The sequence below is a fragment of the Sabethes cyaneus genome, chromosome 2, assembly GCF_943734655.1.
Source record: "Sabethes cyaneus chromosome 2, idSabCyanKW18_F2, whole genome shotgun sequence".
Taxonomy (NCBI): Eukaryota; Metazoa; Arthropoda; class Insecta; order Diptera; family Culicidae; genus Sabethes; species Sabethes cyaneus.
Window position 1 is genome coordinate 134421185 of NC_071354.1, and position 16149 is coordinate 134437333.

The 16149-nt window shown below is 36.4% G+C and overlaps 1 protein-coding gene across 7 annotated transcripts in view; it reads left to right on the forward strand.

The window, feature by feature from the left end:
• LOC128738294 (tyrosine-protein kinase Abl) overlaps positions 1-13592 on the forward strand; it is a 47698-nt gene extending 34106 nt beyond the window's left edge. For 4 of the 7 annotated variants that reach the window (XM_053833320.1, XM_053833319.1, XM_053833322.1 and 1 more), the window contains exons 4-7: positions 2173-2759; positions 2825-3150; positions 3219-3361; positions 6722-13592. In XM_053833320.1, the coding sequence (XP_053689295.1) occupies positions 2173-2759; positions 2825-3150; positions 3219-3361; positions 6722-9441 (3776 nt within the window). In that variant the 3' untranslated portion in view covers positions 9442-13592. The remainder of the gene's footprint in view (positions 1-2172; positions 2760-2824; positions 3151-3218; positions 3362-6721) is intronic. The other 3 variants (XM_053833323.1, XM_053833327.1, XM_053833324.1) reach the window with 3 other exon arrangements.
• Positions 13593-16149: the final 2557 nt, after the last annotated feature.

Sequence of the window (16149 nt, forward strand, 5' to 3'; positions counted from 1 at the left end):
TGTGTACTCAGTACACGACGCGACCGCTTACGTAACTTTTTTTAGCGCGACCGCTCTAGGGTTAATAGAGGTGGTTTCTGCGAGGGCTGCCCCACCCGTAGCGGCCGACGCTTCCGATGGCGAGTGGTTTTCAGTTGGTCGTTATTGGAAAAAGTAACATCTGCAGCGATACCTCCATATAAGCCAATTTTTATCTCGATACTAGCTGACCCGACAAACTTCGTATTGCCACAAATTAAACTGTGTTGTACATAAATCCTGAATCTCGGATGACCTTTATCACAATCTCGAGTTTTGCAAGTTTCTGAGGAGTTCATGGGTGTTTTAATATACAAATTTTCCTCACAGTAAAATAGAAAACAACTCCCCCCATTGCTTAGCCTGATAAAACAAAGCGGATAGCATTTAAATATTCGCCATCATTACAAATCATTTCGCCGAATACCATTTTGCGGAACACCAATTCCCGGTTGACCATAACGCGGACTATAGAGTTTCGGGGATCGCAAAATACCGTTTCGCAAAAAAACGTTACGCGGGATGTACCATTTCACGGAAAATCTTTTCGTAGAAAGTACCATTTCGCAGGGGTGACTCAACTGAAGAAAAGTAATAGAGTTCAGTAGATCTAGGAAAATAAATAAACCTAGATGAAGGTGATCTCCACGGGGGGCTGGCTACCCCCCACCCTCCCCCCTCCCGCAGTGGCCGGCTGCAACACACCCGGCCTGTGTCCGTTTCGCCCTGAATCATCTGATGTTACTATTGATAGTTTCTGGTGGTCTTGTTATTGACTAGTGTTTTATGAGAGTCTAAAATATCTCAAGTTCGATTAGTTTTTGCGTTATGCAAAAATTTCTGTTTTATGTGTATGAGAGTCCTTATCCCCCTACCACAGGGGTGAGGGGTCTCAAACCTAAAAAATTCCTGCTTCCAAAACTCTTGATCTTGATTAGTTCTCTAACTTGATTAGTTCTCTAGTTATGAGGATATTTGTATTTCATTTGTATAGAAGCACACCCTCTGCACACTATTGAATGAGGGAGGGGTCATAATTCCCCTCCTTAAGAGGGGAGGGGTCTCAATTCACCAAAGAAAAAAAATTGCCTACAAAAACACCCACATGCAAAATTTGGTTCCATTTGCTTGATTAGTTCTGGAGTTGAGGAAATTTGTATTTCATTTGTATGGGAGCCCCCCTCCTAAAAAGGTAAGGGGTCCTAATTCATCATAGAAAGAATTCTTGCTTCCAAAAACACCCACATGCCAAATATGGTTCCAATTGATTGATTAGTTCTCGAATTATGAGGAAATTTGTATTTTATTTGTATGGAAGCCCCCCATCTTAAAGGGGCTTAAAGCTAATAGTTCAAACAATGATAAATATCAACTTATAAATTTACTTCTTTGCTTAACGTAAGAACAACTTAACACGGACGGTGCTGTGTCTTGTTTGTCCGTGCATAAATAGTTCAAAAAACGTAAACACTCAACACAGAGCAAAAATTTTAACTGGAGTGTATGAAGGCATAAAATATATCTTTTTTTATTTATTTATTTTATTTATTTTATTTTATTTTTCTAATACACTCAAATTCTTGCGTAACTTTTCGAAAATTCCTAAGTAACATTGACAGATTTTCTTAGGAGTCCCTCTTTTCCGGTTGGCATTTTTTGCGCAAATTTTCTTAACGGTTAACTAGATAATTATTGACCAAACTCGTGACTTTAGTCATGACCTTGAAATGCGGTCAGGCCACCCTACCCCTTCATTCCCGGAAAAAAAAATCCTTCTTCATTACTTTCCCTTACCTCCCTTCATCAATTGTAGAATCATCGTTTCAAAAAATATTAGATAATTATGCCAACAACTGATTCATGCAAACCAGATGCGTTCAAGTGCATTTACATCGCTGTAATAAACATAAGAGAGAAAAGATGAAAAGAATTGTTACATATGTACTTTTGAAAAGTTACGCGAGAATTGTAATTATATTCACAATAAGTACGACTTGAAATCTGAGTAGAATTGAATAAACTGATTAATTCGAATTAAAAATGACTTCTTGACATAACTTTACTGCTCTATGGTAAAGTTGTGGATTTCTGTGTGCCAATGGGACAAAGAGGGTTAATAGAGGAATGTATTCTTGTACTTTATTTCTCTTCCAGGTGTATGTACAAGAGAACCACCATTCTATATCATCACTGAATTTATGAGTCATGGGAATTTATTGGATTTTCTTCGTTCAACCGGCCGGGAAACACTAGATGCCGTTGCATTACTTTATATGGCAACACAGATTGCGTCAGGTATGAGTTATCTGGAAAGTCGAAATTTCATTCACCGCGATTTGGCGGCAAGAAACTGTCTCGTCGGCGATAATAATCTTGTAAAAGTTGCTGATTTCGGGCTGGCCCGATTAATGAGAGACGACACCTATACTGCTCATGCTGGAGCCAAATTTCCTATCAAGTGGACTGCCCCGGAGGGACTAGCCTATAATAAATTTAGCACCAAGTCGGACGTGTGGGCATTTGGTGTGTTACTTTGGGAAATAGCAACATATGGTATGTCACCGTATCCAGGAATAGATCTTACGGAAGTTTTTCATCGCCTCGAATCCGGTTACCGAATGGAGCGACCACCTGGATGTCCACCTGAAGTGTACGAGTTAATGCGAAAATGCTGGCAATGGAACGCTTTGGAGCGACCAACGTTTAAAAGCATACATCATGACCTTGAGCATATGTTTCAGGTAATTGAAAATATTGTGACTCCAAGCGCTAATTTTTCTTATCCGCATAGATTTTTTGTTGACAGGAATCATCCATCACAGAAGCGGTAGAGAAGCAATTGCAAGGCGCGGCATTACCTATTCAGCTTACGCCACAAATGGGTAAAAAGCCTCAAATGGGAGCGCAACAGTCTGTGCAGCCGGAGCCTGCCATCACACCGATTTCTGGTAACACTACACTTTTAGATCAACCATTGACTTTCTACGTACTTCATATTTTTTTCTTCTTAGATACAGGTTCAAGCTCAAAATTAAGCACATTTGCGAACAAGACTTCTACCACAGGGGTGCAAATGCGCAGGACTACTAATAAGCGAGGCAAAACAGCACCAGCGCCACCGAAACGAACAAGGTTTGCGATAGACACATACATTAATTTTTATACTGACTGACATTTTTCTACTTTCTATTGTCACACAGCTTGCTTTCATCTAGTCGTGATTCGACGTACCGGGACGAAGACAGTGGCAAACCTTGCGAGGGCGAACAAAATACAAACGGTATTATACCAATCACTAAATCGACTTCTTGCAGTAGTTTTCTTATTGATAAACTGTTTCGAGGTATTTTTTTATTTCTTAAAAGTTGGATGCTAGGTTTGCTTATCATCAGCATTGAAGTGTTTTAACAAACTATTTTCTGTAACCAACGGTTGAAATATAAATTTTTTAACCAGGCATCAATAATGCCCATTATTAGTTTACGCGGAGGATGGGCGCATAAAAAAATTGAATTCAATTCGACAATATGGTCATAACAAATTACCGACTTCATTGCGAATATAAAATCAATTAGTGCATTAAGTTTGTTAATTTTAACTAAAAGGACTTACCGTCTTTAATAGACCATTTTTCCGTCGAATCCTATGTCAAAAAAAATTAACAAAAGTAAACGTTCATTTGATCTCATCTTGTTTCTCGTTTCTATATTTTTGCAAAAAGGCGTCTCTTGACGATGGTTAGTTTTGCGTTACAAAATTGCTTTTTTCGAAACTGGTAGGAGACCCTGTGCTGGTTTTCGCCACACTATTAAAATATTCATCAAACAAATTTTTGAGTAGAAGGTAAAGAGAAACTTTGATTTTAGAAATTTTATAACACAACACTAAAATTTATCAAGTCTTCGAAACTGGAAGAGAAATCGAATATTTTCTTTCTTCTAATGGAAATAGACACGGAATGAAATTTATATAAACTGCGTTTTTTTCTGTATGAACATTATATTATCACGTCGATTAGTATTTTAATCTACTGTGATAATCATCTAGGTGCTTTTTCTGTATTCCGTGCTTCGTGTTCTTTTTCAAGTATCGTTATACTGCCGCTCTTAGCATACCTAAGCTTAGATTCTGGTAAATGGCATTGCTAGGTAACTGAAGCTTGACCATTAGAGTGTCCCAAAATAGCACTATGTCAGAAAACCCGGGGGCTCACCCCTCAAATGATAGCTTAGGGTGTCACAACAAAACTTTTATATTACGTCAACATTGGTTGCCGCGATTTAGGGGTCGCACATTTGAGTTTTATGAAAAAATGGCATTTTTCAGGAGTAGATTCAAAAAAATATTTTTAGAAATATTACAATAGATGAAACAAGGTACCTAACTATTTTTTTCACAATCATCGGGATCTCATACATTCATAAAAAAGTTATGGTGGCATGTCTGGAGTCATATTTGGTTACAAAAATTTATTGAATTTGGGAAAAATTTAAAATTTTCTAATTTTCATTTAAATAAACGTCAAAACAGGGTATCGAACAGTGTCTTAGAGCAACGTAGCTATACTATATAGATGGGAAATTTTATGACAAACAACTTTGCCGAAGAAAGTAAAGATGTATCTTTAAATCTCGCTGAGATATTCACCGTTTTCTGAAGGCGGAACAAAACACATTTCTGTAATTTTCAAATTTTAGCAGTTTCAGGTGAAAGAGGTAAATGAAAAAACTTGAACTGTTTACTCTAAACATCACTTACGTTTTTGATAAGAGGAAACATGCACCTTCTCAAAAATTTGGCACCACTTAGGCTCAAGAATCACTTCTAAAAAGGGCGTATTTATTTTAATAGGCACTATGTTTGAGAAATTGTATCTCCTGAAACTAGGTTTGCTCCATAATGAAGCCTAAGCGTGAGTTTTTGAAAATTGAGTTTTAAACATGAAAAAATAAATACTGAAAAAAAAATTCACTATGCTCCAAAGTCAGGAAAAAATGTAAAATTAAAATATACAGGAAATGGTAACCTCGATTTTTTTTTGGAAAAATAGTGGTGATTGGATACATTTTGAGACTTTTTCTGAAATGGTGCAACATTTATCAAAGGATTTTGTAGAACAACGACTTTTATGAATATTTTGTAACCTAAGATTATTATTATATTTCTTATTATTATTTATCGTTATACATATATGTAATTTGAATTTGAAAAACAACTTCATATGTGCTTGACAACACGTGTTCAAAATAATAATTAGCTTCTAAATGCAACCGTATTTAAGATATAAAAAAAAGTTTAATATATTTTATATTTTTATTGTAAACGTGCCGTTTTCATATGTTATCCGCGTTATATTACCATGTTAGCAACTAGAATAAATATTACTAGAATTAATATTTGTCTGAATACACCTTGTTGATTCTACCATCTACTGATAGTACAAAAAGGGTCAAAAAAAATTTCAGTGTTTATTTTTTCAGGTTGAAAAATCAATTTTCTACAACTCACGCTTAGGCATCATTTTGGAGCAACCCTAGTTTCGGGAGATACGATTTTTCAAACATAGTACCTATTAAAATAAATACGCCCTTTTTTAAAGTGATTCTTGAGTCTAAATGGTGCCAAATTCTGTGGAAGGTGCATATTTCTTTCTATCCAACACGTAGCTAACGTTTACAAGACATACTTCAAGTTTTATCATTTACCTTTTTCACGTGGAACTACTAAAATTTGAAAATTGCGAAAATATGTTTGGTCCCGCCTTCAGAAAAACGTGAATACCTCAGCGAGATTTGAAGATACGTCCATACTTTCTTCGGCAAAGTTGTTCGTCATAAAATTTCCCATCTATACAGTATACGTACGTTACTCGAAACTGTTCGAAATCTCAGTTCGATACCCTGTTTTGACGTTTATTTAAATGAATTTTCGAAAATTTTAAATTTTTGCCTAATTCAATAAATTTTTGTAACCAAATATGACTCCAGACATGCCACCATAACTTTTTTATGAATGTATCAGATCCCAATGATTGTGAAAAAAATAGTTAAGTACCCTTTTTCACCTACTTTAACGTTTCTAAAAATATTTTTTTGAATTAACTCCTGAAAAATGCCATTTTTTCATAAAACTCAAATGTGCGACCCCTAAATCGCGGCAATCAATGTTGACGTCATATAAAAGTTTTGTTGTGACACCCTAAGCTATCATTTGAGGAGTGAGCCCCCGGGTTTTCTGACATAGTGCTATTTTGGGACACTCTATTGACCATGTATGGTAAATTCGTTTATTGGCCCGCGTTCGTGCTAACTCGACACAAAATTTCTAATTTGACAAATTAACCGTTATGCGGATTAAAACTGCGTTTCAGAATGCACACTTTCGAGTTAACCGTGATTAATTATGGGTTTATCCATGGATACTTACATAGCAGTTTTATCGAAACTCATTCATGACAAATACTAGTTCACCTTTAGTAGACCTGAAATGATGATTCTAGAAGGTTATTTAAAAAAAGTAGATATTTTGAAGTTAATCCTAACAATGCGCTAAAAGATTCTTCGCAATTTTTTCCGTTTTGTTATTAGTTTCGTTAATCATATGGCATTGACTAATATCTCTAATCATTGCTTTACAAGTACTAATACAAAGTAGCCAAAGTTATTTATTTAATGGTAATAATCGAAAATTTTCCCAATTTCAGGTTTTACACGAGACTTAGCCAATTTATTGCACAGAGCCACTGATTCAGAGAACGAGCAGACAGAAATTACTCCCGACACGGACACCGACAGCCAAGAACCGATTGGCAATTTCCAAAAGTCCTCCTCACAGCAAAGTTCCTTTAAGCGCGTGCCCATAATGGGCAATCGTGGGTTGGAAACGCGCAGTAGTAAGCGACTGCCACAAGGAGCTCCTCGAAGGGACCAAGTTCTTCTTGGTACTGGTCCTCCGCCAACAGGAATAACAGTTAACGCAGCTGGGCAACCAGTTGTTGGAGCACTGGAAGTGCAAAACGTGAAAAAAGCAATTAATCGATATGGTACTCTACCAAAAGGAGCCAGAATTGGAGCGTATCTGGAGTCTCTTCGTCAGTCTGAAGGCACAGGTGGTCAACCTGTGGCAACTCCAATGCAAACGAATTCCGTTCCTCCAGATCCTCCCCCACCAGTAGCTGCTGCTAACGTTATTTCCAACAGTTTACTAGTCGCACAGCGAAATGCCATTAAAGCCCAACAACAGCATTCTCAACAACAACAACCGCAGATGATACGCAGTAATTCCTCTAGCGGAGTTACAATGGCTAACTCTGCAACCGCTAGTCTTTCCAAATTGCAAAGACATCGGACCACAACTGATGGATCTATGATGACATTTTCTTCTTTCCGTGGGACCGTCGGGAACAATAGTCCTAAACGGTCTATGCCACCAACGTTAGCAGATTTAGAATTCCCTCCACCGCCGGTAGATTTACCACCTCCGCCAGAAGAGTTCGAGGTCCAACAACAACTAGGACCACCGCTAGAAAAACTCTTAAAACCAAACGACGTTTCAAACACTGAACCAAGTGTTGAAGAAGCTAGTTCTCGATTTGGCGTAAGTCTTCGTAAAAGAGAGCCGTCAACCGACTCGTGTAGTTCTCTAGGTAGCCCGGCTGATGCTATGGTTCACTCAAATTCTAACGAACCATCGACTATTCCTATTCCACCGCCGCCTAGTTTGAAAGAAAAACTAGAAGCAAAGCTAGCTACAGTAATCAAGGAAAAGGGAAATGCACCAAAATTGAATACTTTGGATAGTAATTATCACCCAGCAAAATCTGCTGCTGATCCAGTGTCACAGTTAGTCAGTGAGTTAGCCGAAAATATCAGTCAACCGAAACCACCCCCACCACTTCCACCGCCGTCAATGGATATGGCATCTCATTACAAATCTAGTGATGTTGTTGCGCTAAGAAAACCGACTGCGACCAGCAACCAGCAACCACCATTCAAGGCTCAGTTAAAGAAGGTGGACCCAAAAAGAATCCCAACTCAGATTCCTAAAAAGGAGGAAACTCCCAGCATAATCGATTTTAAATCACGTCTGCGTAAGGTGGATAATGTGGGTGAGTCTGTAACGGTTACTGCTAGTAATGGTACAGCCGGAACAGATCTTCATGTAACGCAAGGTAGTGGTGATTCTGGTAGTACAGACAATAACAATAAATTGCACTCCAACAATGCCAACAACAATAACAATAGCAACATTTTGAATAACAATCAATCAACTTCGATCAGTGATCACTCTTCGAGTGACAGTGATATCAAGAGTAAAAAAAACGAGATCCACTATCTTCGGAATGGAACAAACCGAAATGGCACATCTGTGACTGAGTCACCCGCCTTGGTAAATAGACTGCTTATGGAAAATAACGAGATAAACTCACTGAAACTAAAGAAGACAACAACCGACTCGCCACTTGTTACTAGCGTGGCAGCACCAATCGATAGCAATAAAATAATTGAGCTAAAAAAGACTGAAATTAAAATTGAATTAAGCCAAGAAGATAAAAAATGTGTGAATATGGATGGCGGTGGGGTTGTTGGCAAAGGTGAACATTTGTCGGCCGGCAGCGGTATTGGAACCGCAGATGATGGTGATAAACGAAAAAGCACTGGTAGCATAAGTAGTTTGAAAAAATTGTGGGAAGCTAAAGAATCACCTATTGAGCAAAGCTCTCAACTTAGTCCTAAATTAGGTGTCAAAAGTGTGACGAATCTCAAGTTGAATAATAATCCGGATGACGTGGAAACCTCTGGTATCTGCACTTCCAGTACAATAACAACAACGAATAGTAGTAATTCCGGCCAAAACGATGATGCACAGCAACAACCGTCAGCGCCGCAGATAGCTCCGACAAAAAAACCAGCTGTTCCAGTTAAACCATCGAAATTTAGTTCCATTTACGCAACACCAGTCCAAACACAAACTCCGCTGTCCAATTTGCCAAATTCAATAAACACCAACAACACGACATCGAAATCAAACGATAGTAGCAGCTCTCTGCTGTCGGAAAAATCTACTGCTTCCTCGTCTTCCGGACCGGCATCATCATCATCTGCCGTCAGTCGTGAAGGGATCTTAGAGCTAGTGACTCTCTTGGAGGGCAGCCTTAAGCTTCCAGTTAACTCTATTTCCGCTTCTCAATGGTTACAGTTGAGTGAACGGCTTAGCAGTTTACAATCCAGCTGTGTGACATTTGCAGAAAATGAAATGCTGCCCCCTCACACTAAGTTTCATTTCCGAGAATTAGTCACTCGGGTCGAAAATCAATCGCGATCACTTAGATCTGCGGGGAGTAAAAATGTGCAAGACAACGAGAAATTGGTGCATGAAGTTGGTCAATCACTGAAGCAGATATCGAATGCACTGCACAGGTAATTTCAAGTAATGTTGGTTGATTTCGGGGAAATATTTTAAAATCAAAAACTTATTTTGTTTATCTGTAACTCTTATCCTGAGTTGAAATACATAGTATTGCACTTAGGCTAAAGACAGATCGGATTGTTATACTAAGAAATATGTAGCGCAATTGGCGATTGCCTACTATTTTCAAAAGGAGCGAATTTTTTAAAATCATTGTTTCCACTCAATGAGCTACTTTATGAAATCATACAATTTATGATCCTACTATTCATTTCTCACTTTAAAAATGTGTTTAATGTTCAATTTTGAATAGCAAAGATGCTAAAAATTTATTTCGACATACCTGCGGTTTTTGTACTCACAACAAATTCTGAGACAGGTCGATTCTACTATTGCAACGAATCTATAAAAGATCTGTAATCATGCCTCAATATTACTTGGGAGGGATTGCTGATTTAGATAAACGTAAAATTTTCCACGTTGAAACATTGAATACGTAGGTCGTTAACTCTTTGTCGGTGATTTTTCCAGGATAATGGACATGTATACATTCAAATGATGGTTTAAAAATGATGGGAAAACACTAGAGTTCAAAAAACGTTAGTTTTGCAAAATAGAAAACAAACGGCTGTATGGTTAGTAAAACGCCGACCAGCACGGTTATTTCCCACGGTAGTGACATTAGATTCGTTTTCTGATCAGGCCGAGCTGGAAATTTTTTCTGATTACCAGACCAGGGGCAAACTCATCGAGATTGACGTTAACCCATTATGTCTTAGCGTATGATTTAACACGTGGTTTCATTCTGCGACTGGTCTTAATGGGTTTAAAACGTTGTTAATTAAGGGGACATGAACGACCAAAAATTTTGAAAAAATCATTATTTTTTTATTTCAGATTTTGATTCTGCAATCTTTTCCACTTATTTTGATATTAAATTTGTAATGATCCGACCACGGGATGTGGCCGAAAAACGATCATACACATGTGCATTCCAGTGCGACGTGGAACAACTTCGGCGGAATAAAACGCCGCTCCTGAAAAACCATGATTTTTAAACTTTATGTACCTTTTTCTCAGAAACTACACAACGTATTGGAACAAACTTTTTATTTGGTTTTGTTGGTAGTAGCTTGGCAAAGACTTTTATAACTTTTCAGTTTCGTAAACAAAACACAGCTTGAGTAAAACGAAAAAGAAGAAAAATAGATGCCTGAAAACATAAAATTTTGTCTTCTTTTTCTTTTTTCTCTAGGAAAAGATTGCAGAATCAAAATCTGAAATAAAAAAATAATGATTTTTTCAAAAGTTTTAGTCGTTCATGTCCCCTTAATGTGACATTGTATTGTGAAAATATAATTAAACCAGCAGAGTAGATTGAATGTATGAAATGAATGAAATTTTGTATTAAAACCGCTCAATTCCAGAATAGCGCAAGTGATCAACAGAGTTAGATCGTTTATAGAGTTTTTAGTGTAGGTCGTTCCATGACCTAAATAACTTACGAATCAAGACTGACAATACTTTCATTCAATAACAAGCGTAAGGCAAACATCATAGTGTATACCGAACCTATGTTTACGTTTTTTATGAAATTGAAATGACAAACCATTCTTTCAACCATATGTTTATTTCATGACTAACGTCTCCCACAAAACCAAAAGATCTTTCAGTTTTTCAAGTGAAAAAAATTTAAAAAAGTAGGTGAAAATCAACAACCTATTTTTTGTAAATTCATTTGGAAAATGCTACTTTCAATTTTTAGAATCCAGATTGTTGAAAACTGTGTGGGACTGGATGAGACCTAGTCCACGGCAGCACCTGACACCGCATGTTGGATTGCTTCAAATGATTAGATTAGATACGGAAATCTAACAATCGAACGAATGATTAATGTAACAATAGCTGTAACAATTAAAACGCAGGTTTGTTCTTAGTTGAGGGTTTGAATGTAATTTTTAAGTCATTCGTTTTTGCTTATAAAAAGTTAAGTAGAAAACGAGGCAGTCCTGATTCGAAGAGAGTACAGTGTGATTATCGATTTTAGTAGCATTAATTCTGAGCTACCTTTTGAAATCCACACCTTTTGAAATCAAATATTACTTGAAAATACCGCAAGAAACTAGCATTACCTAAATATTGATTTTGCTTTGTTTACTTCCCTTTCGTGCACCAGGGATAGGAAAAGCTGTCAACTATCTACTTATGCTTTTGAGTTTCAATAGTGATTTACCAACCAGTGACAGATATGCATATAAATATTCATATATAAACCGATATTTACAACTTCTACTAATGTTACTATAATCAGTATCAGTAAAAATGCAGGTATTAATTAGCTGTTTTGGGCTTCAAGCATAAAATGATCTTCTCGTTTTTTATCGCATAAAAAGAATATCGAAAATGTTTGTATTCTGCTTACATAGCAGAACAGAAAAGTATCTAGAATGAGTCACACATTTAGTATCTGGTAGCTATAACAATCCAAATATTCAATGAAAGCTGTCTAACCAATTTTTACAACATATATGGAAACTTTTGAGTCTATGAAGATGACGTTGGATTAAAATGAACCTTAATGTATAACTTATTTTCATTGATTGTTGGTTCCCTTTAATACAACACCGACCGGTCGTTAATCAAGAATGTGAATATGAGTTGCCATACATCCAAAAACACATATTTTTGTCTATCAGCCTGCCATGGGAAAAGTTGAACGAAAATGCACATTCTTTTTTACCTCCTTAAGATCCATCAAAAATGTTTTTAATAATTAAAAAGGACGGACGAAAAGCAACTGAAGAAGGAAATCGATTATTATTAATAAGGGACCGTCTTTAAAGAAAAAACAAAGAAACCATGAACCAACTTTCAACGCTCAATGAAATTGCCAAATACGAAAGTGTACTAATTTTAAATGATTTTAATAAATGGTTTAAATAGATTTTAAATTGATTGATCAGAAGCAAGCGTTTGGCAGCAAACGAAGAGAAATCAAAACTTATTTACCGAGTTTTAATTCCAAAAATTTTAACGTGAATAATTTTCATTTAAACCATGCGCTGCTCAGTTGTTTTAAATATCCGTAAAATATAATAACAAACGCTAGTAGCATAGGTGTACGTGAAAATATTATTTTGAGAAAGCTTTTTATTATTGGACATTTTCCTAAAATACCTGCATTGTATAGACGTCAAACGAAATGAACCTATAAATTAAGCCAAAGAGCTTAAGACTTTATCAATTATTTTTAATAATTTTTTAAAAACAAAATTTTACGGCTTTACTTTTTTGTTCCATTGTTGAGCACAGTGTAAGTCTATGATTACAACATGTCATTTAATTCAATTGAGGGAAGGTTTTAATTTGCAATTATTGCAGTGTGAAGCTATCTTGTAAGCTTAAGTTATTTAAAATCTATCTTTAAGGTTGACACAGTAGAATGCTAGTCGTAAACATTTATATTCTACCCATAATAGTAACGCTAAATCATACCTAAAATCTAAATAAAAGGGCATATTACTCAAACGAAAACATTTTTCATCTAAAAATGCTGAACTTAGATCACGTAAAAACGTCTGAAAAGTAACATCAATGTCCTTACGGGCTTCATAATTTTATTAGCGTCTTTAGATATGTAACAGGTTAATCAAATGATAAAAAATCAAACGGAAATAAAATTCGCAAAATTTACTATATATTTTTAGACAAACCACAAATAAAACCCGTTCATTATCAATCATCTCTTGTCGTAGCATATTAACACTCATGCAGAACTTACGTAAAGATATTACAAAACTAAAAGAGGGTGTAATCAAAAACCAATATTTATCATGTATCAATTGGTTTATGTATCAATGGAATTTACCCTAAAAATCGATTATAAACAGATACGAATCAATACTGCAAAGTTTGTAGGCATGATAAATAATCAGTTGGAAGTAATAAAAATATTAAGATAACCAAGTGAAAATACGTGATAAAAATAACAGAAATTATACACACATACTTATTGTAAGGCAACACATAAACACCCAAAACACACGATATACATACATGAGGGAATGAATAGTGAACACTATGGAAAAGTAAAACACAAGATAACAATTCGTAAATTCACAGTGAGAATCGTAAATCGGAAAATAAACAATGCCCGGGGCAACAATGGAAAGTATCAATAACTATTTTGTTTGCCATCCGAAAATCTCATGCCTATCTTATCCTAGAACTGGCTTTATGTACAGCAACATTTGATGATCATATGATCAGGTGACAAATGGCACCATACATATCATCCGTCGATTTTATGAACGAATGACGAGTCTGGTGAAGCAAAGAAAAACTTCTCAGTGCAATCTCAGCGGCATCTGCAATGCAGGATCGGTTTACTCCGCTGCAACAGTTTCCCAAGGACGTTCACCCTAAATAGCCATCGGCGCAAAGCGGAACGTGTCGTGAAGTGTGTGCCAGATTATGCAAGCATTGATTTCAAACCCAAACTGACGGTTTTCGCGAGTGACTGAAAATTGAATCCGGTTAGTGAACATAGGGGGTTACTGCCTTTTGTGTGACCAGTGCTGTTGAGCATCGAGCGAAGAAACTTTAAGTTACTGCGACAAAGACGCACCCCCACTAAGAGGGGGGGGGGGGGGTCTCCCATACAAATGAAAAACAAATTTCTGCATAACTCGAGAACTAATCAGGCAAATGGAACAAAATTTGGCATGTGGGTGTTTTTGATGACAATTTTTTTTTCTATGGTGAATTGAGACCCCTCCCTCTATAAGAATTATGACCCCTCCCCCCTATAAGAGGGGGGCTCCCATACAAATGAAATACGAATTTCTTCATAACTCCAGAACTAATCATGCAAATGAAACCAAATTTGGCATGTGAAGGTTTTTGGAGGCAATAATTTTTTCTATGGTGAATTAGGATCCCTCCCCACTCTAGGAGGGGGGCTCCCATACAAATGAAATACAAATTTTCTCATAATTCGAGATCTAATCAATCAAATGGAACCAAATTTGGCATGTGAAGGTTTTTGGAGGCAAGAATTTTATCTATGATGTATTAGGACCCCTCCCCATTTTAGGAGGAGGTTTCCCATACAAATGAAATACAAATTTCCTCATAACTCTAGAACTAATCAAGCAAATAGAACCAAATTTGGCATGTGGGTGTTTTAGGTGACAATTTTTTTTCTATGGTGAATTGAGACCCCTCCACCTATAAGAGGGGGGCTCCCATACAAATGAAATACAAACTTTCTCATAACTAGAGAACTAACGAAGCAAATGGAACCAAATTTGGAATGTGGGGGTTTTTGTAGGAAGGTTTTTTTATGATGGTTTGAGACCTCTCACCTCTGTGGTAGGGGAATAAGGACTTTCACTAGACTCTTCCATAAAACATAACAGACAATAACAAGACCACCAATAACTATCTGCAGCCTCCCGCAGAAATCACCGTTGTCTAGGTTGATTTGTTTTCCTAGGTCTACTGACCTATTACTTTCCTTCAGTTGAGTCCGAACGAGCGACAACGAGGAAGGAGCGATCATTCTGAGGATCGAAATGGTACTTTGCACGAAAAGGTTTTTCGTGAAATGGTACATTCCGCGTAAGGTTTTTCGTGAAATGGTATTCGGCGAAATGTTATACAATCACGGCGAATATTTAAGTGCTATCCGCTTTATTTTATCTGGCTAAGTAACGGGTGAAATTGTTTTCTACTTTACTGTGAGGAAAAATTGTAAATTAAACTATCCATGCTTTCATAGTGACGTAACTACCAAAATGAGCTATCTAAGGTTGAGCTCCTCAGAAACTTGCTAAACTCGAGATTGTAACAGATTCACGACTTCTGTACAACACATAGGTATTAATATGTAGGAGTAGCGAAAAAAACAGAGATTTTTTTAATCGAGCAAAAAAAAATATTGATTTTAGGCGTTTTTATTTAAAGTTTAAACGTGAAAACCAAATCTATTTTTGCTTTTAAAATAGACGTTATTATTTTCCATGCAAAAATCGGCCGAAAAAAGACAAAAGCAAAAGAAAAATTTTTCGGCCGATTTTCAGAAATTTCATTGTTCGAATTTCCATTTTTGTTTCGTGTTAAAAGCATTAACTCAACTCGTACACTCAGTTTTCGAGTGTTTCAGGCTGTGGAACCCACAGACAATTGATTACATGAAAAAAAATTAACTCTTACCCTACAAATTATTTTTTTGCCCCCCGATTTTTCAAGCTAATTTCTAAGGGGGGGGGGGGGGGGTAGGGCTGACAAAAACTTTTGAAATTATTTGCAATGGCCTAACTCATAAAAATAAATAACGATCTCGTAAAATTTTCGTTATTTAATCATTTAATTGATTTAAATTGGTAAACTAAAAGACGGAAAACTAGAAACAATATTTTGAAAAATTTTACGTGATTTAGGATATAGTTCCTCCGGCTTTTTTTAGTCTCACTACCACTATCACTGATAAGTTAAAAATCTGCTCTACGATGGTAGGTTCATGAAATATGCATTTTGGAAGATGGCGGGGAAATCCAACTTTCTGACCATCATTCAAGAACTACAACACAGTGCTAACCTCAACGTGAAATTTTTATCACTGATATGAACGAAAAATTAACGGAGGAATGACAAATAAGAAAAATATATTTTGAAGGTTTTCCACGGTTTAGAATATAGTTTTTCCAGCTTTACTTTGGA